Source organism: Miniopterus schreibersii (assembly GCF_964146895.1).
Source record: "Miniopterus schreibersii genome assembly, chromosome: 16".
NCBI classification, from domain to species: Eukaryota; Metazoa; Chordata; class Mammalia; order Chiroptera; family Miniopteridae; genus Miniopterus; species Miniopterus schreibersii.
The window spans coordinates 4,835,638-4,860,547 of record NC_138116.1 but is presented as its reverse complement, the minus strand read 5'-3'; the positions used below and the strand labels follow the sequence as shown (position 1 = coordinate 4,860,547).

Below are 24,910 nucleotides of genomic sequence, written 5' to 3'. Positions count from 1 at the left end.
GCCATGCCAATCTTTCCAGCGTCAGTGGTAGAATGTGGCCCCTAGTTACTGTCAGGGTTACTTTAAACATAAAGTGAATCCTTGGCCAATAGAGTCCCACAGCACTTGTGACTTTAGACTTCAGATCGCTTACACTTCTCAGCATTCGACAACGCCGTCCTTCTCGACACAAGGTGGAATTCTCACCCAGATCACACGAGCTGCCAACAAGGGGTTTGTAAGACAAAAAATTATGTATTTCTTGACTGTTGGAGCTGCAATGTTTTCTACCAAGTCTGAGATGCAGGCTCTGGAGCAGTAATGGTGACAGGTTATCTGGGTGTACAAGAGTCTGAAAGACATTCTCTGGAAATACAAATACATACAGAGGAGACAGTTATTAGGGAGGGCACTTTGCTCACACAGTCCCACTTGGATCTGACGTCTCCTGCTACAAAGGAGAGCGCTCTCAACAGGACAGCTACATACTAGGAGGTAGTATGGCAACTTCAGTGCAAGACTGAATCAAGGTCTATATTTTGGAAAAAATGTATGTTTTTTCATGGAAACTATATACTCTTTACTAGTTTATTGAATTAAAAAAATTGAAGATCCCGCATTGTTAAAAGGCCTTTTTACATAAAGTAGAATTTCTAATTGACAGATTTGGAAATCAGTCTGAACTGGACAAACTATGGATTCAACACGCAGATGAGATTTCTTCATATTATTACCTTGACATGGATTTAATACCCACCCTCAAAAGAATCCTATAAAAAATTGCTTCAAAGCCCCTTTAAAATTGCAATAGTGCAGCAAAACCACAAGTAAACAACTGCCTGTTAACCTGTTATTTCAAATATAGACTGAAAAGCCAACAGGCATTTTTTTGTGCAATTTTTTAAAACATCGTAAGATGAAATATCAAATCTGCACAGCACTGTCCCTTCACAGAAGGCAAGAAACGCCAGCCCCTCATGTTGCAGGCCGTCCCCGGTGCTGCAGGCTGTGAAAGTGCGCCTCCTTCAGGGTCTGGTTGATGTGGAAGTACGGGCCTTGGCACAGTGCAGACTGCTCGGGCACCGGCTGAGGGGTGTTGGGGCTGGACCCGGTGCCAGTGTGGTTCAAGCTGCTTTCCAGCCCACTGGCCCTGTCAGGGCTGTTAATGCTGCTGCTGCTGCTGCTGCTCCCACCACTGTCACTGCTTGAAGACTAGAAAAAAAGGAAGTTTCAGATTAGACTGTTTGTTTCTTAGGAACTTCACTGTGGTTTAATTTACAGTACCCCATTTCAGAATATCCTTCCTACCCAGTCAGAGAAGTACCAGCATCAAAACATATGCTGATTGGCCTTTAGTTTACAAGGTACGGTCCCCTAAGATTTCATTCTAGCCTCCCAAGCACCCTGGAAGGTTGAGTATGATTATGGTACCCATTACACATCCCTAAGAAGCAGCAGGGTCCAGGTTCAAGCACAGGCCTACTGCAAATCCCTCCAACTACTTAACTCCTTTACATGTCTTCTCTACCTGTCATTCCAATAATTTCCAATAATCAAAGGAAGAAGGTCTCAGCCTCTAAGGGAACGTATCATTCACTGGTACTGGGTGTGAAAAAGTGTTCTCATAACACACTAGATGGCTTCTGGGCACAAGTGAAGATAAAAAAAACCTGTGACAATTGCTATCTATCTCATGGAGACAAAATGGTATTCTCTGAATGCAGAACACATCCTGAGACTTAAATGTACTTCAGTTATATTAGCGTTTTTGCAGTTTGATACGTGCGTGTGCATGTGTGGTTTTTTAATGTAACCTGCCTGGTTTTTTAATGTAACTAACGTGGCGTGGTGTCTAGTCATCTTCAAGAAGCTCCTCAGAGATCCCTAACAAGGGTCACTCAGAAATCTCCTTCTCCCACTAGGAGGGGTCTCAAAAGAGAAGGCAACGGTAAGGATCTTTTCAGAATTACTGTATTGTACAATTTTAACATTGCAGTTCTAATAAATGACAACCCCGACCACTCGATTAGCACTCCTCTCTACAACTCAATACAATATTGTCCTAGAAGGAATCAACACATGAAAAAGTTAGAATTCTAGTAATTAATGATCTAGTGTAAATTTTTAACTCATTAGCCCTTTGATAGATCTAAACGTATACTCCCTCTTGACTGCTTACAACAATGTAAATTCTACACATAAAAAAACAGACTGGAAAGAAACAGCCCATAGTAGTTATATTAAAATAGAGGTTATACATGCTTTTTTTTTCTACCCTTATTACATATCTGCAATATTAAAATAAATGTATAAATAAAACAAAATGTTGCTTCAAGATAGATACTTTAAAAGTGATTTTTAAAATACCAAAAGTTACACCTAACAATACATATATTATAAATCCACAGGGGTATATGGGAATCACAGAGTCCTTTTAGAGAAATTACAGTTGTAGTTGATAAAGGGACATCGGGTTGAGGTCTAAGTAACTCTGACTCCACTACTTAAAAAAATCTTTGTACATAGATGTGCCTAAAACAGCAAAGAAAGTATGGTCACAAAAGGCATCCATTATTAACAAGGCCTAAACCAGGAACTGTCATGGTCCATGGGTCATCTGGAGCTCTATAACGTGGGTCACATATTTTACTGCCTATCTTTCTACAATTAACAACCTATCTTTCTACAATTAAAAAACATTCATGAAACATTATAAATGGGCTGAGTGGCATCAGATGGCAGGGTTAGCAGCAACAGTTACATTTACTTAAAGACTTCAGAAATCAAAGCCAATTCAAAAACAAAACCTGCTTCCCATAGAAGCCTCTCCTGACTCAGAGTGTAACAACCAAGCACTGCGCTGATACAGCTGGTTGAGGGCGTGAGTATTTAACAAGCAGGCACTACACTAGATAAGAAACCCACCGCGCAGAAAACTTTGTTTCCTCTTAGTCTGTTTTCTTTGTTTTTCGTTACAGGTACTATCTGAAAATTAAGGCAAGAACTAGAATCAGTTTCTAGTAAGTCAAGTTTCCATCTCAAATTATATTCATTTCACAATATAACAGCCAAGGTGACACTATTCTGAGAAAAGGTAAAAGTTCTTTAAAATAAACAAGTTAGAAAAGATTTCTGTACAACCACCATAGAAAAGGGGGAGGGGGACACCCATATACCAGCAATTTCTAGTCCATTTTAAAAATCTTGTAATATAACTTTATAAAGCTATATAAAAATGTTTAGCGTGGCCTTGATTATAATAGCTAAAAACTGCAAACAACCAAAATGTCTAACAATAGAGTAACTGGCTAAATTATATGTATATAAAGTATAATACATGAATTATAATTTATAACAATGACATTCTATTCAGCTATTAACAATGATACACACAGAGCGAGATAGAAGCCTTTAACATCTTTTTCACGGGTTACAAAACAGCATCTATAGTATGTCAGCTGGTTTTAAAATGTCAGCCATCAAAGGGTCTACGTAATGGGATAAAGACCATTATTTACTTTTAACCCTCAAGGCATAAAATCAAATTTTAACTCTAGCAGTGCTTTAAGTTACATACAGTAGTAAATCACTTTGTCTTATAAATTAAAAAGTTAAAACGGGGGGAAAAATCCTATTTCCCCAAATAAGTGGAACTTTTCGTATCAAACCCTTGGGGGAGGAGGGCAGGACCACTATTTGAAACATGGTTTTGAGAACTGGTACAGAGTGTTTACCTTGTTACTGTTTCTGTTCTTAAAGACTTGAGCCCGTTCTGTGCTGAGAGTCTAGAAACTTTGGGACTGAGAAGATTCATCAGACAGGAAGCCTGCCCCCAGGCTCCTGATTCTTTACAGACTCCTCATCAGTTTATCCAAATCCACTGTTACAAAGCGCATTTCTTATCTCTGAATTTTCAATTTGGGCTGAGTGCTGACACTAACCAGGGTATTTCAATGACAACTTTGTATTGCAAATCAAAAGAGAGTAAGGTCATGATCTGTGAAATAAAAACCGCTTGCAAATCCAGGTATACAGCACAATAAAGTTAAATTTGTGAAGGTTATCATCGGGTGTCTCTCTCTAAATACACAGAGGCAGCTCATGAGAATCCCATGGTGAAGATCCCTGTGAAAGGGAGGATTCTAAGTTAGCTTAGGCAGTAATAAAATCTACTTGGGCACCCTGGTAACTGCAGATGCCTGGATAAGGCCAAGAATGCAGTCTATTTTAGAACCACCTGCAGGCTTTTTTAAGCAGTAAACACACCAGGGCCCCGCCTCAGGAAAACCTGGCTCAGGTGGGCAGAGATTATTCTGATGTCCAACCACTATCCAAACAAATGTGTGTGTGCCGCTGTGTACCAGGAGGCCCTGCACTAGGACTCCCCCATCATTTACTTACTGAGCTTTATCAAGAATATGGTGGTGATACAGCCACTGATAAGGACACAGCCACTGCAGGGCCAGGAATCTAGCAATAGTGTGGACGAGGGAGCTAGGAGAGGCTCAAGTGGACGGTATCTGGACTGGGCCTGGAGGACAAGGACTCTGTGTAGGAAGGTGTGACAAACTGGGAGGGCAAGTAAAATCAGGAGTTTCTGCAGAGAAAAGCTAACGGTGCAGTGCGGCTGCGCCCCTCCAGGAAGCGTTAGTGAGGCATACATACATACATACATGCATACATACATACATGAGAGGTCATGGCTGGGTTACAAGAGCCCGAAGTCCGTAGGAAGTTTCCAAGCATGTAAGATGTGTTCGTATCTGTACTGAGGAGTTAGGATGCTAGGGGTCTACTGAGATGAATGAGGTTGTGGAGACTTAGCAGAAGCCAACTGGGCAATTTTCTAGAACATTAAGCAGGAGAGCAGGCTGGCATGAGGACTGTGGCAATATCCATGAAGGGGTATGTGTCACACCCCAGAGGGAGATGGAAGGGATTCAGGAAGGAAATGGAGACATCCAAGTTGACACCAAACACCAGGGACAATGCTTGCCAAATACAGCTGACCCTTGAACAGCATGGGGGTTAGGGGTGCCAACCCGCTGTGCAGTTAAAAATCCGCATATAACTTCTGACTCCCCCGAAACTTAACCACTAATAGCCCATTGTTGACTAGAATACCAATAACATAAACAGTTGATTAACACATCTTTTGTATGTTACATTATATATTGCATTCGTATCGAGCAAGCTAAAGAAAAGATATTAGGAAAATCATAAAGCAGAGAAAATACATTTATGATACTGAACACATTTTTATTCCTACACTAGTAATTCATATCTCAATTTAAAAAATAGCATCCTAAGGCTCCATGTCATTAAATCTAAGTCACTGCAGTTAAAATTCAAGGTCTTCAAGTCAAACACCAATTAGATTTAAAAAACAAACAAACAAAAAAACACTAGACCCTGAAGTCTTCACTTCTTCTAGAAGAGAAACTGAAAATGGCTTTCTAGCTCTATCACAGCATTGACTTGGAAACACTTTCCAGCTACTCTTTTGTTTTGATGACTCCTGAGCAGTCAAGGGCCTTGCTGCCCCTGGGGAGAGTCAGCATAGTCTCCCAGAACCTCCACCTGTCTTCTGGGAGAGCAGACGCCATGGTGAGGAGCAAGCTGCTTAACAGGCAGCTCGGGGCTCACCGGCCCTGCCTTGTGCTACAAGTAGAAATAATAATACCTACTAAAACGTCAGGAAGGAAACGCACATTAGAGTGTAAGTTTGTCTCTGCATATGTCACCTGGCAAGTCAGTGCACATTCTTTAGCTTCCTGGGGTCTGGGGAGAAAGAGGCAGGTCCCAGCTCCAGTGTTCAGTAACTATGATGCACCTGTGCGTAGTTTAATAGTTTAACACATCTTACTTCCCCGTACTTGTCAATGTTATTACATTTAGGAGAAAAAGATAACTTTTGGGAATTTTAAATCTCTCTTAGTATTAAAACAAGCTTCTTCCAAATGAAAGTTCTTCAAGTTACAAGAAAAAGAAGTCTAAGGTTATTTAGATATTTCAGGAAGACAAACAGTTTCTCTGAGTTAGTCTTAAGGAAACTTACCTCTGCCCTACCTTAGAATTAAAAAGTAACATTTTCATTAAGGTAATTTGTTTTATAAATTAATAAAATAATCCACTTGTAATGAATCATTCTACTATTTTCCCTTTAATATGCAATTGTCATAAAGCAGCCAAATGCCCCTAAACTTGGTCTTTTTGTGTTATAAGCATAATGACCTATTCCAGTGGCGAGGATTCAATTATTCAGGGCTTAACTTTCCACTTTGAAGACTTTCCCCTGCCCTTGCTTCTCTCGCTCTCCCTGGGTTCGCTGGGCCTCATGACTTGTTAATACCACTGCTGGGGAAGCGCAGCACTGCAGGCTGCTGGCGCAGACAGCTGGTCAAGGCTCAGCCGGCAAAGCTGACACAGAGAGAGGGTCACCACTGCCCGTGGGGGCTACTGGCAAGTTCAGATATGTGACAGATAAAAGGTACCTGTGCTGCCTGAAAATTATAACAAAGACAATCAGGTCCATCCCCTGACTAATGATTTACATAGTGGTTTAGCCACTGAATTTCTAGGGACAAGTAAGAACAAGACACACTAACCTACAGGTTGAGTAACAACACAGTTTTCTTCTGTGATGCCAACACACAGGTTTCAGAAAGGCAGTGAAAGTTGTTTTCTACAAACAGCAATGAAACAAAACAAAAACTAATCCTAAGGAGTTTCACTAAAAAGAAGAGATCAGAAATGTTTAACTTTTTTAAACATTACAATTTATACTCCTGTTCTTGGGCATCAAAAATGTAGATAAAGGGAAAAAAGACCAATACAAAGAGTTAGACCTACTACTATACCTTCGAACGAACGTGAGTACCACACGGTGGAACGTACATGCAGATACAAGTAAAGAAATATCCATGCCGACACCGTGAGCGATCACTGCGTGCTCTTTAAGGCACAGCCTTACAATCCACAAGAGTCATGGGGACGCAATCAGCGCTCCAGTCTTATCATCAGATGCCCACGGGAGCCTCTAATGTCCACTTCTTTCATCCTCGAGTCTCCAATTACCACATTAAACAAAGCTTAGTCACCTTTCTGTTCATCATTTTTAAAAAAAGATCGAAAAAGTATAATAGGAAACTTTTTAAAAGGGATAAAAGCTATAGGAACTGAAGTCTCCGCATAGAAGGATCTAGCTATACTTTTCATTCGTTGTTCCTGAATGAGTCTTACACACGAGAGTTACTGATCCCCTACCCTGGGGGGAGTTACTTTGGATTTCTGGCAAAGACTGGATATAGGTCAAGTCCTATTATTGAGGACGAAGTAAACTACAAATTATCTGGTTGCACAAGAATTGTGACATAGAGAATTCTGCTCCAAGTTGAGGCTCAGGAATTTGCCACTGAGGAGTTTCTCTGCCAGGGTGGTAACTGTTAAGGGTCTAAATCTTCAGGCACCTAGTTTAATAGTAGCATCACTTTAAGGTGAGCTTCCCTCCCGCACTGTAGCTCAGTGTTCCGAGTGCACGAAGAATTTCTCCCCAGAAACACGAAGCACTCTTAGGAAGCCAAAACTTTGGGAGCTCTTCCTCCCTTTCCACTCTCTCTCCCCACTACTCTGCCTTCCACAGATGCTCTTTTTGAACAACAGAGTGAAAAGGTAAAAACACTGAAAAACAGGATTCTGCATACATATACATCATATATTATTTAAAATATGTGAATTGAAGCAACAAAATATTCTTGCCTTAAAGACAACAGTGGTTCATAAACTATTAGAACACAAGCTGGTTTCTGAAATATCAAATAGGGGGTTCAAAGGGCTTGCAAAGGTTCATGAAACTTCTAACAAATATAAATCTGGGAGGATTTGTATGTAGTGCAGACACAGACCATTTTGCTGGGAGAGGGTGCCGAGCTTCCTCAAAGGGGCCATGGCTCAAGAAAAGGTTGAAACACTGCAATCAAGTAGATCACTTTTGTTTATTCAAAGAACAATTTTTATTACACAGAAGAAACTGGGTTGTTTAGCTCAAGCAGTGAAAACACCAGAGACTCTGACCGCACTTCCTACCTCTGTGTCCCAGGAATCATGAAAGACAGGGTTTCTGCTACTCCTTTTGGTCTGGGGAGGAAGGTGGTGGTCTTCTTCAGTGCCATTCCTTCTCCTTTTCCTGAAATGAAATCACAAGGAAGAAACAAATCCAACAATTCATCTTTTGGACACTTAAAATTGTAAACCACGACAACATATAAATTCTCCCTCTTGCCTGAGAAAATCTAATTCATTCTGTGCTATCCCAATAGGTCAACACTGGAAGTACACCATCAATAGGCACAAAGAGCAAAAACATAAAGCAGCAGCAGTAAGGCCATGCTTAAATTAGTGGACTAATATCAAAAAGAAGCCTGACAATTTTAAACGCCTACTAGGAATAAATAAGAGCAGGAAGACCGTAATGGTCGAGCTTTCAAACTCCACCTTTAATTAAGGTTATTGTCTTTCTACATTTCCTAAAATTACAATTCCAAGTTACTTAATTTTACTCCTTTCCATATGACAACACCTAAGATAGGAATGGCTGTCTTTGCCTATTTTACCCCGAAAATCCATATAAAAATGGCGCTACACAGAAATATCCAGAGGTTCATGGTAGCCTCTAATCTTCAGTTTTTCTTCATCCCTGATTTTCTAATTGTCACATTAAACAAAAGCTCTGTTCCCTCTAAAGTGTTAAATCACTTTTTGGGACAATCACTGGAAATGCTGCTCTTGGACACAAACTTGATTATTCTGGCTACAGCACCTAGTGTTATGATATAATTACTTTACCAGATTGTTTCTTTGAGACTGTAGCACAAGCTGCTTAAAATGTACAAGTTTAAAGAAAAACGAGACACCCTTCTCAGTCAAGTGTTCTCAGATGTGCAATAGAGACAAAATGTGTATGTTTTCGATGCCAAGAGTCAGGTGTTGTCAGAACTTCTGAAACCCAGTTAGAAAACAGAAATAAATTACAGGAGGTATAATTTTAAGTCAAATTGCCTGGAACTGTGCTGTCCGATATGGTAGCCACTAGCACATGTGGTTATTTAAATTTAAATTAATTAAAATTAAACATCTAGTCCCTTAGTCACACTTGCCACATTTCAGCTAGTGGTAGCTGTACTGAACAGCACAGAGGTTCCCATCACTGTGGAAAATGCTATGACAGTGCTGACTGGAGGCCAATTTCTACAAAGCAGCATAATGTACTACAGTGAAAACTCTTATTAAAGGTTCAAATTTTTAGAGGTAGAGGAAAAAACAGCTTTTTGGAAAGTAGTGAATTTGATAAGACAGTATCTTCTATACAGTTACATATCTTCTGTGTGAGTAGGGTGGCTTACTGGGGCAGGTCCTTCAAGTTTTGAATTGAGGTCTGGATATTGAATAAACACTCTCACCCTGACCTCAATTCCTGTACTCTGCAACATTCTGAGTACAACTAACGTTATTAATGAGTGTGGATCCAGTATAGGCTTGGAAGGATAAATAGTGGGTGTGTGGTTCTGATAAAACATGAACCAAACAAACTGGCAGAGGGCTACACCATTTATCTCATTTTAAGGCTCAGCTGTTTGTAAAATAAGATCACCACTTATGCTCCCTACCTTTCTCCTAGATCAGGTCATATCTACACATTATTTTGAAGTACTTAGAAGCTAAAAACTAATTGAATACCAGGTTTTAATAATTGTTAAATGATGTTTTATCATCACAGATTTGAACCAAGAAATTGCTACTTTCATCCTAATATGACCAGAGAATGTTCATGAGAATATGAAGAAGTTACAGGGCAATGTCTAATGGAAGGCTGGTTGACACCTACAGAGAAACTCTTGGAACAGCAATATGTTGGTCCCCCAACTCCTCTTTTATCAGGGTGACAACAGCTGATTGTGCTTTGGGCTGCTGAGTCACTGTTACCAAACTTAGGAGCCTGACCAAAACTTTCCAATTTCCTCATTTATAATGGGGAATATTATCTTCCCAGTGACAAGAATATGAATGTCAAGGAGGCCACAAGGCAAAAAGAGTGTAAGAACAGGGGATGGGCTGGTTTTGCAGATTTCAACTAAACTCTGGGAAGGTCACATGGCATAGCCCAGCCCCATCAAAAGCTGATTTCTCAAAGTACCAGAATTCCCTCCTTCGCCTGGGGGAGGCCCTCTCTTTCCGACGGAACTGGATTAAGAAGGAGCCCTATTTGTTCTTCTCTAGGCTCTTTGCAGGTTCTGTACCAGAAACATTCTTCTTTCAACAAAATCATCAGTAACTGGCAAGATTACAGCTCCATGCTCAAACCTATCTGCATAATCAGTCAGATTACAGCTTTTAACATTAATGCCACAGACCAGGTTATAATTTTAGCAGCCACCCTGTAATTGATTATATTCTCTCTAGCCATCTAGTTATAGACTATTGTTTAGCATCTGTTACTTCTAAGGATGGCTGATTACATCACTTTTCACCATTTCATCTCTCTCCAGCCTTCCTGTCATCGCCTAGAGACTGGGCATGGATATTGCAGAGCCCTTTCTTCCTACTGGGAAAAAAAAAACAACCCTCAATATATGAGATAAAGGCTCTGTACTGGTTAAGAAAGGGCTTCCTTGCCACACACTTGCTCCTCTATGGTCATCCCAGTATACCACCATCTTTGGCCAACCTTCATCTTAAAATTGAGGAAAGAGAACCAGAGAAGTGGACTAACTTGGAGATACCAAGAAAGCCGGAGCTGGCAGAGCTGGCCCATCATGCAACCATGGGGTGAAGAGAAAAGTAGGTAAGAAACCCCTGTCCAAATCAAATGGCCTCTTTTATAACAATAAGTTATAAGTTGACATAAACATGTTGACATAATTTGTGTACTAGGGAAAAGGAACCTGCTACCAGGATAAACACATTCAGAGTATTTGTGTACAGTGCTGGATAAAAGGAATCTCTTTCTAGGAAATATTTTCACTTTTTCAGATACGTGAGACATCCCAAGAGACTCACCAGAAACTATAAGCTGGGTTTTCAAAGGAAAGGAAAATGGCAGTCAGATCAGGCTTACTATACTTAGTAAGGGCTGTTACTAATTCCGACAACATGTCAGTGGTCCCCTAATGTCAAATTTAGTCCACTCTTATTTTCCATATAAAGAGGTTTCCTGCCTCACTTGCTGCATGACCCAAATCAATAATCCTACGCAGAAGTCTGCAGAACCAAAGCTTTTCACTACTGGACCAAATAACCCCAGAAAGCTCTCCTGAATTCTAATTCCACGAATTAACTATCCTCCAGAGCGGGGTCCTCATGGGAAGACTGTCAATTACAATTCAGAGCCAAGGAAAACAGAGGACAGGAAAACATACAGCATAACCTGTCAGGGCAATCCTATGTATCCCCTTAAACCTCACTGAGACTATTACGGAATAAAGGCAAGAAAGCGCAGGGGCCCTGGGAAGACCCAGGTAAATCGGCTGAGCTCTCTCCGGTTTGTTACCCCATCAGAAAAATGTTTAGAGTTGGACTTGGGTGATCCACAGGTTTTCACACTCCACCGTGAGAGATTGTTCTAAATTGCAGTAAGGCGGATCCTCTTCATTCTGGGGTACCTAATCCCAACTTGCTCCTCTCCACATCGTCATAGGGGTAACTTAAGAAGAGAGAACCGCAGCCTGGTCCCGGGACTCGACTCGAGTGCGTGTCAAGCGAGCATAAAACCCCCAGCCCGGGTCCGAGGCCGGGCGTCGAGGAGAAGCCATGCGCCGCGACCCGGTCCCCCGCCCTCCCGCCCTCGGAGTCAAACGGCTCCGCGTCCAAACAGTTTCGAATCCGGTCAGTTCTCAATGCTCGGGCCAGAGAGACTCCACAAGCCACTCGGGGGCTCTGCCCTTCGTGTTCACAACCGTCCAGGGCACAAATTCTTCGGTCGACCTCACCCCTCGGGGCTGCAGGGTTAAGCCCGATCCTTCCTGACCTTGGGGAGCCGGCAGCGCGGAGCCCGGTCCCCCTTAGACGCGCTAGGGGCTCCCACTCGAAGATCAGACCGTCCTCCCATCCCCCCACCCTCCTAAATTTAGGACAGGGACGCTTTAGGGCCACCGTCTCTCTTCCGGGACTGACCAGACTTCATTGCACACAGAGAATGACGGGGAGGAGATGGGGTTGAGGGGGGACCCGGACCCCGGAGTCACTCCACCAGTACCCTCAGGGACCAGGGACCGAAGCGCTCGCACGTCCCGCTCCCCTTCTCCCTCTGACTAGGGCACCCAGATAAACACCCGTAGGGCCCACGCTGGCTCGGACTCCGCTTCGGGCGCCCCGTCGACTCCACCCTCCGAGAAAGAGGCGAAGGGCTGGAAAGGAAAGGGGGTCCCTCTGGTCTCACCTGGGGCGGAGGCGCTCGCTCATGGCAGCCGGTGGAGGGGAGCGACGCGGAGCCGCTCGGCGAGAAGAGGGAACAGAGGGTGTAGTGTTGCGGCGGCCGCCACGCCCACCCCCTCGGGCCTTGGCTCTGGCCGCGGCTCGGGTGGACTCTGCCGGTGGTGAGTACCCCTCGGTGGGACCCGTACCACTGCTACTTCCGGCGTCTGCTCCGCGCCCCCCCATGTCGCAGCCGCCGTGGTACCGCCCTCTCGCGGCTGCGCAGTGACGCGTCCCGGCCTAGCCGACCGGTAGCCCCGCCCACGGGAAGAGGCGGGCTCGGAGGGGGAGGAGCTACTGGGAACCTCTGGGAGAAAAGGACCTCATTAGAGGTGGCCTGAGCTTTCGCCTGTTCACAGCCTCTCGGGGACAGTGTAAAAGTGAAGCCAGATTTAAATGAAATGAAATTATGTCATAACAACACGAGATAAGCAGTTGAGTTAAGGTCTCTGGGAGGTAACAATTTTTTAAAAAATAGTTGAGAAGCAACAGGCAGTCACGTAGACGGGACCGGGAGTTAGGGAGCCGCTCTTGGGACGCTTTGGGGGGGATTGTCGCGGGGGCTTCCTGGACTTTTCTGTGTTGGGAGGTGAGGACGCTGGTCTGGTAGAGTCTCCACGGTGGGGCTCTTTCCTACGACCCCGGCCCTAGGTGTGGGGGCGACTGTCCTGAGCCGAGAGGGGAGTCAGTGAGGTGACGAGACAGATCGGGGGCTACCCGGAGCCGCCGAATGAGCCCCCTTCGGCGTCCCGGCGGCTCCGGCGCCTCGGGCTGGGGCTGCCGGGAGGCCCGCCTCGGCCCCAGGAGCCGCCTAGCGGTCCCCGCCCGCTCTGGAAGCTGCAGGACAGCTTTCTGAAAAGTAAGGGGGCCGGGCGGGAGGAGGGCGGGCGAGATTAGGCGGCTGGGGAAGGACGGGTCGGCTGGAGAGCGCCCGAGGTGAGGGCGAGGAGGGGCGTAACCTTGAGATCCGCCCGGCGCCCGGGAGGCCGGCGAGGCCTTAACTCTCTGCGTCCCGGGGCACCGAAGGCGAACTGCCCTGATCGTAGCCCAGGCTATTTGTGTTCGGTTCCGTCCTGTCGACTGACTTCTCCGTGTCTCGCACAGGGTGACATTTAAATCTAGTTTCATTCTGCCAAAGTCGGGAACGGCAATCGGGAACTATGGAGATCCGGGAGAACCAGCCGCAAAGTTAGCGTCTCTGTACAGAAGCTCTGGTAAGAAAGCAGTCAGGCACCCACGATAAGACGTTACCATGTGAGGGAAGAGAGATTCTTCGAGTGATATTAAGTGAGAGGGTGGAGTACTGTAGAGGCAGACGATCTAACCGAGGCCTCAAAAAGTTATTAGCCTAAGGCCCAGGGACTGGCCTCACTTGTGTGTGTTTTTGTAAATAAATGGCCCATAACTTTAATTATATTGTCAAAGGGGTTATCTCCAAGGTAAGAATAATCACTATAAGTCTGTTGGCAGAAAAACAGTTCTGTTTGCCTTACTTCAGGTAGGATAAGGTGGGTTGGTTACTTTGATAATGGTATGGCCAAGATTATATCTATTTATTTTGTAAATGGTTTCGGAGTCTCACTTTTTGACCTATTTAATGGTCAGAAGGTAATCACACAGTACATCATAATACTTGTGTGTTTATATGCAGGGAAAATTTTCATTGAGCAGGTATCACATTCAGGCTCAGTAGTGGTTTTGAGAATATAGCTGTGCACGGAATAGACATGTCCTTGCCCTCTGAACTTCTAATGTTTTCTACTTGTACCCAGTAAGTCGTCCATATATTTCACTTTAGAAACCACTATAATCAACCACTTTCAGATCCTGGCCTGAGTTTCTTATTTTTCATTATTTCCCTGAATGATGTGTTTAAGGGTTTTTAACAGTTTTACACTCGTGTGATATCCAGTTGACTTGCTACAACCTTAAATAGCAAACCTTTCATTCTGACTGGTATTTGGACATCTGTTCCTTCCACTAACCATTCAATCATTAGATGGAAGCCTGTTTGTCTTGCTTACCTCCTAGTCGGGTGTGGATTTGCTTGTTTTTTTAACGATTGATTCCTAGGAAACTTCCTAATGTAAATACCAAGTATAAGTGGAGCCGGGGATACTTATCTAAAAATTGAACTGTCTTCTATTTCCTGCCTCTGTAAGAAAAATAGGTCAAAACAAACTGTTAAAAATTATCTTGAACCTAGGTTTTTCCAAATGAATATAAAAGGTATGAAACAAGTAAAATACTGGTATTTACAATACAAATTATGATTTTATGTTTACCTTTTTCAGGAACAGGAGAGTGAGATTCCACCAGAATGGAAGTGTGTCCTTATTGTAAGAAGCCATTTAAACGATTAAAGTCCCACCTGCCACATTGTAAGATGATAAAACTAGCTATACCTGCCGATCAAAATGTTTGTCAGACCGAGCAGGCTACACTCCCACGTGCTAAGAAAATGAAAAGTCCGAGCAAAGGCATAAGTAAAGCTAAAGAGAGAGAGTTGGGGACAAAGAGTGAGAAAAGAAATAGTAAGTTGATAAAGGACAAACCAGAACAGACTGTTGAGCCCTTTCCGTTACCAGCTATTGGTTTGGAAAGAGCAGGCAATACAAAGGCAGGTGAAGACATCAAGAACCAAATTCAACCCTCCCTCATGTTAAAAAATCCTGAACCAATCACTTTCAAAGAAGTGAAGGCTCAGTTTCATGCATCAAAGAACACTGTTCCTAAAAGGAAACTTGCCAAAGATTTGCCTCAGTCAGTGGCAGGTAGAAGTGATCCTTCAGAAACTACAGCGTCTTTACCTTTGGGCCTGATGGAACCTTCCTTGTCAAATCAAGATAGGACATACTCTTCAGCCTTACCTAATGATGTACAAACCACTTCTCCTAAGTTAAACTTGGACAAAACTGATCCCTCAAGACAGAAGCTTTTAGTAAAATTACTAGATATGCCTGTTGGTGATTATCATAATTCTCCCCAAAATCTCAGTTGTGGAGATAAAAGAGTCAGAACGCTGTGTTCAAGTGATGCGAGAGCTTCCAAGGCCGGAGACCACCTCTCAGAAATCTGTGCCGACGTTAAAGCCTCTGAGAATGGGGAAAAGCACATGGAATCACAAATTTTAGGTTTCAAAGTCAGCCCCTTAGGTAAAATCCAAGTTGAGGGGAACCCGGGAACAGGACTTGGCCTTGGAGTAGAGGCACGTGGGAGCAAAGGACATGTGGAGGAGAGTATGTATGTGACAGGAAAGCAGGAGTGCCCTTCCAGGAGTGATGACTCAACAGATGAGCCAGCCACAGAGAAGAAATCTCGAGGTGAAGGTCCCAATTTAAATTTCTTCACATCAAGGGATACCACTTGCAAAGAGTTTCTTTCTGCATCACAGTCACGTAATCAAAGTCTTTCCTCTCTGGCTATAAAATTTCTACAAGAGGAGAAAGCAGAAGCCTGCAATCCTCATCAAGTCCCTGAAGGAAAGGCATTGATGGAGTGTGAGGAGCAAGCCTCTCTGGAGCCCAATTCTGGCTGTGGGCCACAGGCCTCACACCCCGAGTGCCAGTGGTCTTTACATTCAACCCAGCATTATGCTTCTAAAAGCCTCTTCACTGCCCAGATGGATGTTGCCGACAGGAAGACCCTCCCTAGCTCCCTGGGGCTGGAGTGGTTTCCAGAGCTCTATCCTGGTTATCTTGGACTAGGGGTGTTGCCAGGGAAGCCTCAGTATTGGAATTTAATGGTCCACAAGCCTCAGCTCATCAGTCCCCAGGGGGAAAGACTATCACAAGGTAAACACACTCATTTTTAAGGGCCATCCAGCTCATACAGACTAATCTGTGCCTTTTGAATTAAGATTCAGAATACTAATATTTTCACTCATTTAGCCTATTTTTACGTGGGCATTTAAGTACGCCGGACTTAGAGTTGTTCTGAAAACACTGCGTCTTGCTCCAAAGGTAGCAGTGGTTTATCTCTCTCCCTTCCCCTCCACCAATGGTTGAAGGTTGGACTAGGCCAGGCTGGCTGGTGATGTTGATAACAGTTGAATTTCTACACTGGGAAGAGGCATGGCCAGTAGAAGAAATTGGGCGGGTGTTCAAACTGAACAGACTCAAGCAAAGCAAAGATGTCAGGGTCCACCTAAGTAGAACAAGCACTGTGTTCAGATTTCATCAGGACCAGGTTGTACACAAAATAGGCTCCAGGTTTATGGTCAAATGCAACATCTGGGAATTTAGAATAGCAAAGAGGCTACAAGCGGGCACTGTTTTTGGATTTGGAGGCAGGATGGGATTAAAGCCGTCCAGGGAGGCAGGCCAGTTCAGGCAGTTAAGGGGAAGTGGAGGTTCAGGACGTGCGGACCAGGAATAGAGGGTGTAGCGAGGAAGGCGTAGAAGTTGATGCACTAGAAAAATTAGTCCACAGAGGGTAGGACCCAAGGATGGAACCAGAGACTGAGCCTTGAGACATGACCGGTTGCAGGGGGCATCAAAACTGATCTGGATTGTGAGTCGGTCTCTTCAGCGGTTTTCTAGATGCTCCTTGCTGATGCCTAGAAGAGCTTAACTGGTGGGTAGGACTTGGGCCCAAGTAGGAGCCAAGAAGTTCCTGACAGTCATTTCAGGTGTCCTTGTTTTTTTCTGATTCTTATCTTTAGGTGTTGGACTATCTCTGTGTTAATATACATAAAGTTTCTTCATTTTCCTCATCAGGAGGCTTTGGGTTTTTTTTCCCCTTTTATAGGTCTTCTAGGGGCAGAGTTAAATGTAGCATCCATCTCTTTTGTGTGTGTAGTAGTTTTGGTCCTTTAGGTTTGACAGGAGACCCATAGCAACTCAGAATAGGTTCAGGCCTGAAGATGCCAGAGAAGTACAGACTTTGTACCAAAACCAGTCACTGCTGAGGCAGTTGAAGAAAATGGAGCTTTAGCTAACAACACTACCTAATACGCTTCCATTTTGAAATCTTTAGAAAGGAATAATTTAAAATACAGAAGAAAATGTTTTTGACACCAGACAAATTGGCATTTAGTGAATACGTGGTCATTTATACAGTATACCAGAGGGGAAAATATATCCCTTTAGGAAGAGGTGATCTTCAGTTGCGTAAACACACAGCCCATAGCAAATCTCTCTAGCACGTAGCAGGACTTCTCTGTTTTCTGTACTACATATATATATATATGTTTTTATTGATTTCAGAGAGAGGAAGGGAGAGGGAGAGAGAGATAGAAATATCAATAATGAGTCATTAACTGGCTGTCTCCTGCACGCCCCCTATTGGGGTTCAAGCCTGCAACCCCGGCATGTGCCCTGACCAGGGATTGAACCGCGATCTCCTGGATCCTAGGTCGATGCTCAACCTCTGAGCTATGCCAGACGGGCTTCTCTACTGCCTTTAATGGCACTAAAGAGTGCCCTTGATACATCCCCTTTTCATTTTAGAAGGCAAAGGGAGGGAACTGGCGTTTGTCAAGTGAGAACTGTTTCAGTCGTGCTAGGTTAGGTACATTCCATTGTTATCTCATCTAACCCTCAGAACAACTCTGCAGTGATGTCGCTGACCCGCTCTCTTTCATAGGTGAGGAGTCTGAGCCTCAGACATCTTAAGTGACTTGCCCATGTTCACACAGTAAGTGGCAGTCAGGGTTCAAATCCAGGTTCATCTGACTTGTACATCTGTGGTCTTTACACAGCCTCAGGCTACTTTTCCAGGCACTTAGTGGTTGATACCGTGGTTGAGATAAGTTATTAGTGGACGCACTCAATTGAATGGGTCCCAAGAATACAGTAATAGTAAATTAGGAGATGCATTAACATGTCATCCAGTCACCAGGCTTGTGAAATTGAATATGGGGGAGAAATACAATCTTTCCTTCAGCATTAAGTTCCTCCAAGATCGTGGTTAGAAACTGTTTTGTTCTCTTACTGATTCCAGTCTGTAATAAGTGATTAGTTTTGTTTCTATCAGACTGTGTGGCCATTCCAGGGCCTCTGGTTCTGTTATAAACGAAAAACTATAGAATTTAGGGCCACAACTAACGTTCAGACTTTGATGCTGCCACTGAATGAGACCCTAGGATCTCAGTCAGGTCAAGACCTGGTTCCTCAGCTGGCCAAGGACTTCAGCAAGGCCACCTAAATCTACAAGGATTCAACGGCAGTGTGACTCCTTAGCTCTGTCATTTTCCCAGGCAATGGCTACCTCCGTGACTGCAAATTAAAGTTGAATTTTCATGGAGGCTATGCAGAAGAGCATGGCCTATGTTCCCTGCTCAGGTAGGACCTTTGGGAGACCATTCGGCCTCCTTTATCGCAGGAAGCCAGTTCATGTCTTTAGAACAGGCAGGGCCCGTGAGCTAACAGTGACTGAGTTGACTCTATGTCAGCTGTGCTGCCTGCATGTCTACCACTCCTGGGAGACTATTCTTAGCCCCGTTTATAGACGAGGAAACTGAGTTCCAAAGAGGACATAACTTGCCCAGCATCAAGTTTCAGTTGACGGTTGGCATCTGACATCACCTGATGGTTGGTCTTTGCCAAGCTTTTCCAGGCAATGTCTCTTCTGTTGGACATTGGGCTTCGAGATGGTGTCAGATACGCTTTCCTACCTGGGGAAGCCTGTAACAGCAGCTAGTCCTCGCACACAGGATATCTGAGTGAACCTAGTTAAGGCGATTCTACCAGGGAAAAGGTACCCAGGGTCTTGAGAGGCATAACAGACTCTCTGGTCACTTTGATGAAACACAGTGGACCCAAAAGCTCTCATGACTGATGGAAAATGGTATATTTTGGTGGCCAAGGCTAAAAGGTCCCAAGGCAGACTCGTAGTTCTGAGGGTGCCACAGAGTTTTAGTAAGTCAGGAATAAGAATTTGGCTTATGAATTCAGTGGCATCAGGAGCCACCTTTTGAGGTTCAGGAAGGATTTCATGGACTTACTATGAAAATTAGTAGTTTTCTGGCCTTGAAGAAAATAGATTTTGTAAGTTCAAGATTTAACTCTGAAGAGACTCAAGTGCAAGTGCCTGAGAGTCCTCAGCAAGAGGAACTGGTTCCCATTGTCCAAAGGAAAGCTTTCAGAGTCCCTGTGGCCTTGAGAAAGTTCAGCTGGGTGCACTTGGCTGGGCCTTTGCAGGATTCACAGTGCTTAAAGATCCCGGGCATCATCCCAGAGACTGGTTCTGAAGTCAAGGTCTAGAAATCATGTTTTCAGACATTTCCTTTGTGTTGAAGGACAGCCAATTTAGAGAACTGCTGATGTAGGAAATGGCACGAGAGCAGGCGCCTCAGGCCCAGCAGGAGAATAGTCTCGAACAGTTGATGGGGGAAAGGGAGGGTGGTTTGAAAAAAGTATAGTTCATATAACGACCAAAAGCAAAACGTGGCTGATGGGGGTACCAGAAGGTCAAGTGAGGAAACCTGATAGGGCCATGGGTTTTAAAAGGCCAAGTAACAGTTAAACAGAGGTTCTTTTTAAATCTTCAAACAGCATCTCCATCAGTCAGGTATCCGTGTGAGATGTCTGAGATGGGGCACGTGAGGAAGGGCTCAGAAGAGTCAGGATCAGAACTTGAGCAGGGATATGACAGGCCAGGATTAGGGCCCTTATTAGCCAGAGGAGTCCGTGGAAGGGGTTGTTTTTAGGTAAAGGAGCATCTGAGCAGTCAACAGCCAGAGACTTAAGGGGCAAGTCAAATCATAGGTCTGGGATTCCAGAGGGGTGACGGGAAATGTTAGAGGTCTAGAGGGTGGCTAAGGGTTTTCAGGGGTTGTATTAGAGAGAGGGGCGAGTGTCACTGGAGGGTTAACCATACGCATTGGGTTTAAATGTAAGGACATGGACACTGGCAGGTAAAAGACAGTGTCTGGGAGATGAGGTGGCAGAGGCATAGCAGTGGATCTTAGCAGCCCCAAGCCCAAGGGGATGGAAATCAGAACCCACAGTAGCTGGGCAGCAAGACGACATTAGGGAAAAAAAACAGGACTGTGGGTTGTGAGCTGATCTCTACTGGGCTTCTGTATCCCAGCTCAGAGCCTGAACTGATGTCATGCACGTAAGATTGACAACCTGTAAGGAAGTCAGTAGGCTCAACTAGTTGGACAAAGAACAGAGTTGAGCCACCCAGTTCCTGACCCTGCTGAGAAAGTTGTACAATTGCAATTTCATGAAGTTGCTTCACCCCATCTGTCCATATTTTTTCCAAGATGAATGGGTGATGCCATGCTTTTTTTTTAAGACCCTAATCTTCACCTTACAAGAGAATTATCTTCTGTGTAATTTCTTGGACGCCGGCATGGTTCTTTTCATCATTACTTACTATAAATTCATGACCATTTGGATAGTATTTTTACATCCACATCAACTCTTACCACACCTGCTAAATCTGTCATAAATATTTGCTTAATTTACCCTTTATCCTGATGAACCAAGCCAAGACCAGAGAACCAGAGATAGAAGAGAGTCCCTGCCTGTCATTAAACAGAAAAACAGGTACAGGGAAAATGTTAATACATAGCATGAATCCTCCTTTCTAGTTCTCCTTTAGTTACGTACGTATTGAACATAAGTAAGGAATGTTTGTTGGTCAGCAGAGGTGACGGTGCCCTAGAACAAACTTGTTGACTGCAGACATAATGACAGGGAGCTGTAGTTAATTTGTAGAAAGTCCTGCTCTTTGCTAAGATGTTTTAGCAGATGATAGAAAATAAGAGTGATTCATTTCATTTGGCATGTACACACAGACCATCTGAGCAGAATATTCATCAGATCAAAGGTATGTCCAGGTGCCAATCCCCAGGGCTCCTCAGCCTTTGCAGAGCCTCTTTACCTCAATGGGCTCCTCAGACTCAGAGCACTTAGCACAGCTGCAGCCCTGTGCACCCCTTTAGAATGTGCTTCTCCGGAGGCCTGGCCCCGGGAACCTTGGGTACTGAGAGTTGGGAAGGAGGAAGGATTCAGATGGACTATCACTGTGACTTCTGTTTGGAACTGCAGTTCCTTTGTTAGGAAGAAGTTCGGCTGCTCTGTGGAGTGGGGAACCCCCGGCCAGGCTTATAACCTCCAGCGACTCTCTCCGGAGGCTCCTGGGAGCTGTACAGAAAGGTGAGGCCAGAGTCATCGCTTGTTGGGTTCTGTTGCTGGTTCCAAGCATGGGGAGATTGTTCTCTTTAGCCGTGACTGTTAGAGCACAGCTAAAGAAAAGAGATGAATGTGTAGTCTTCCTGTTCCTGTTAGGTTGAGTCTGACATCATTGAAAGCACCAAAGTTAATAAAATAGTCCCAAAGCCAGGAGGTTAACCAATCAGTCATATTAGTCTCGCCACTGAAGATTTTAACCAAACTCCCAAAAGCAAAAGTAATTTAAATTTCTCAAAACTAAAGTCCTCTAGACTTTAGCCTTTTCATCTGTTTATATATATATATACACACATAGTAGTATGTGCATTCTTTGAATACAGTTCCATTGCCCATGCTAACTGGGATAACTCACAAGTAAACCTGTCACAGTTCACGGCAGCATTGTCTCTTTTTAAACAGGCTGGATCAGGTGCAGCACCACCATGAAGAGTGGAGTTGGTGGCGTCACGATGCTCTTTACAGGATACTTCATTCTTTGTTGTAGCTGGAGTTTCAAGCATATGAGTAAGCCTTTCTATATTTTTCGCCTCAGTTGCAGGTCACATCCCATTGCAGGGACCTCCAGGGGAGTCTCTGGACTGCCTTTTATAGCGTTACAGTTTGGCACTATCTGACATTCGCAGTGAATGAGCTAGTGCCCCAGACACTGGGATTCCTCTTATTAAGAGGTTTTGGTTATAGTGGCCTTTGTAAGACTTGACTAGATTTACATAATTGCTCTTGTGCTCCATTTAAGGTTGTCACTAGAGATATGTTTGCCTCCTAGAAGATCAGGGCTCTTCTCCTTGGGAACTTTTTAATTCCTACCTAAGGACTTCTTTTTAGGGTTGAAACCAGCTCTCTGCCCCAAAAGAGAGGAGGGGAAACAGAATAGAGCTGTCACTCATAAGCTTATAGCTGTTGTAGCTAATCGACTTTTAACATTTAAAAAACAAACACCTTCTAGTTAGGAGCTTCCACTTGGGCCAACTCTTACCAGGAGGAAAATGCCTGCTTCTTTTTCTCTTTGAGTTCAAGATGACTTTTGCTTTTTTTTTAATGTATTGTTTTATAAAAATATATTCTTATAGTTAAAAGTTTAAAAAGGCATATAGAAAGATATTAAAAGAGTCCAGTATTTTCCCACAATTTTAAAAATAAGAGCCTCAACACTTTCAGATGAAAACTTTTGGTGTAAAAGTACAAGATACCATTAACACTAGGGCCAATAGAATTCAGAAACTTCTCAGTTTAACAGCATGATCTGTAGAGGAGACAGATAAGGAGTCTTGGATCCTTACATTTATCTCTGTTCATCCAAAGAGCTGCTGCGTCAGTGGAAGTAATGTGCCTGGACGCCCAGAAGAGGGTGCTGGAGACAACTGCAGGACACCCTTCACAAGTTCAAGTTGTACTGGGGGCAGGAAGGGGAGGGGAAAGAATAAATTATTGAATCTAAAGCACTTACTTAGGAAGTATGTTTTTTAATGGGGACAGATCTGGTTCTGTCTGGATATTTCTTTGGCTTGCTCTCAAGTGACTGAAAGTTACTGGGAAGAAATCAGCTTGTTTTATCATAAAGGCTGATGTTATTCAAGGAGACGTGATGATGACAGAGGTTATCGTTAGGATTTTTAGTGATTGTCCAATCCTCAGTAAAAACTAATATCTCAATTTTAAAGCTTCCTAAAATTCTCTGCACCTTGGCATGCTGTCATTCATCTAGGCTAGATGCTGAGCTACATATACACTGATAGAGTAATATCTGACTTGGCAGAAAGTCAGCCTCCATCGGCCCTTCCCCTCAGGAATGGTTTGGCCCTTTTGGGGCCCCAGTCAGATCTTGGCAGGTGTGAGAGACTTAAAAGTGAAGGAAGGGGGCGGAAACAGAGTTGCTGGTGAGCCTGTGAAAAGTCCTTAACAGGTATTTTTTAAGGTGATGCAAATAGCACCTTAAACAGGATGCTGAGTCACCTCTTAGACATCTTAAGTGGCTACAGCAGTGATGTCCATTTGTCCTCTCTTCCTGGAAAGGTCTGAGTCCCACCCTATCCCTGTTCAAGAATCTCAGTGAGATACTTACATCCCTTTGCTTTGTTAGGGGCTGGTGGGTTTCCTGCGACTCTTCCCCCATTGGAATATCCAGTGTGTTTCTGATTTTATGACCTCTGCTTTGGCCCCTGGAGAGTAACTTGGATACTTACAGATAGAAAAGTCTATAAATGTCCAAAACAGGTGGATAACTTTCTTCGACCCCTTTTCTAGCACAGGGGGGTGATTATATACCACATACAGATGTGCCTATAGCTAAATATTTTTAAAGAAAAAACAGTCCTCTTCTGATTATTTGCCTCTTCTAGACCCTCACGTGCGTCCTTGGGTAAGTTACCTCCCTTCTCGGAGCCTCCTTGGTCTGGGTGTAAAGCCCTGCTTTACAGAGATTTGATGAGATTAGAAGTCTGGCACCTGTTAAGGCCTGACGGGTCAAAATATAGCTCTTCGAAAATCTCTGCTGGTGTCATATGTTCAGATTCTGAACTTGAACCAAGCAAGAGAGACCCCACCGCAGCCCACACACGTGCAGCCAAGTGCTGTGCGGAGCTCCTTACGCACGCGCGCTCCTTTTTACACACACACACACACACCCGCCCCGGCAGGAAACAGACTTGGGGAGGGTAAGCAGCATGTCCGCACAGCTGTGGTATTTGTCGCATAGCAGCCCCAGGTGGAGCTGGTATTTAGACCCCCAGACCTGTCTCCGGGGCCAGCTTCTCTCTCACCCCTCACTCTCCAGCTCGGGCAGGGAGGGGCTGGTCCTCCCTCCCACACTCCTTTTGTTGTAGCCCTTCCCTCCCTTTCTCCAAAAGGCGCAGCCAGCGCCCCCGCTCCTCTCCCAGGGGATTAAATGCCTTGGCGTCGACATCCACAGCCATAAACGTCCCATGTCACATCCTGCCTCCCAGGATAAGCCTTGTTTGTCCCATCTACCTCCTGTAATTCCCCGCGCCTGGCACGCACAGAAGACAGCTTTAAATGTAAGCCACGCAGGGAAGCGGCTGTCATGCTAAAGAACACCACTCGCTTTAATTGCCAGTTTGCAGCAGCAGTGGAGCCGCGTGCACAGGACCTGCCCCGACGGCCGCGGGTGCACAGCCAAGCCTAGCGCAGTGGCTGCTTCCCGGATACTCAGGTTTTCGCTTTTGCACACATTTTGCTCCTGTTTTATGGATAACTCATCCCACCACAGTCAGTCTGCCTCCAGTGCTGTTGTATTTTTAGTAGCTCATTCACTGACCGGATGAGAGGAAATAAATCTACATTCAGCAGCCACTCTGCGT

General features: G+C 44.3%; 2 protein-coding genes across 11 annotated transcripts; one reads left to right on the top strand and one right to left on the bottom strand.

Annotated features, from left to right (window-relative positions):
* Window positions 1–16: 16 nt before the first annotated feature.
* VCF1 (VCP nuclear cofactor family member 1) lies at window positions 17–12,719 on the bottom strand. Of its 3 annotated transcripts, XM_081162807.1 has the most exons (4): window positions 12,413–12,683; window positions 8,065–8,164; window positions 2,905–2,964; window positions 17–1,191 (listed from the first exon to the last, which is right to left on the bottom strand). In XM_081162807.1, exons 1-4 carry the CDS (start codon window positions 12,631–12,633, stop codon window positions 955–957), a joined length of 618 nt encoding a protein of 205 aa, XP_081018933.1. In that variant the 5' UTR covers window positions 12,634–12,683; the 3' UTR covers window positions 17–954. The 3 variants fall into 3 exon arrangements, with proteins under 3 accessions (XP_081018933.1, XP_081018934.1, XP_081018935.1); XM_081162808.1 differs by lacking the exon at window positions 2,905–2,964 and having other exon boundaries at window positions 12,413–12,719; XM_081162809.1 differs by lacking the exons at window positions 2,905–2,964; window positions 8,065–8,164 and having other exon boundaries at window positions 12,413–12,658.
* Window positions 12,720–12,756: 37 nt separating this feature from the next.
* Window positions 12,757–23,244, top strand: MTNAP1 (mitochondrial nucleoid associated protein 1). Of its 8 annotated transcripts, none has more exons than XM_081162792.1 (6): window positions 12,757–12,903; window positions 13,552–13,661; window positions 14,742–16,241; window positions 21,450–21,557; window positions 21,993–22,097; window positions 22,896–23,244. In XM_081162792.1, exons 3-6 carry the CDS (start codon window positions 14,768–14,770, stop codon window positions 22,916–22,918), a joined length of 1,710 nt encoding a protein of 569 aa, XP_081018918.1. In that variant the 5' UTR covers window positions 12,757–12,903; window positions 13,552–13,661; window positions 14,742–14,767; the 3' UTR covers window positions 22,919–23,244. The 8 variants fall into 8 exon arrangements, with proteins under 8 accessions (XP_081018918.1, XP_081018921.1, XP_081018920.1 ...); XM_081162795.1 differs by having other exon boundaries at window positions 12,773–12,892; XM_081162794.1 differs by having other exon boundaries at window positions 12,776–13,306.
* The last annotated feature ends 1,666 nt before the right edge of the window (window positions 23,245–24,910 follow it).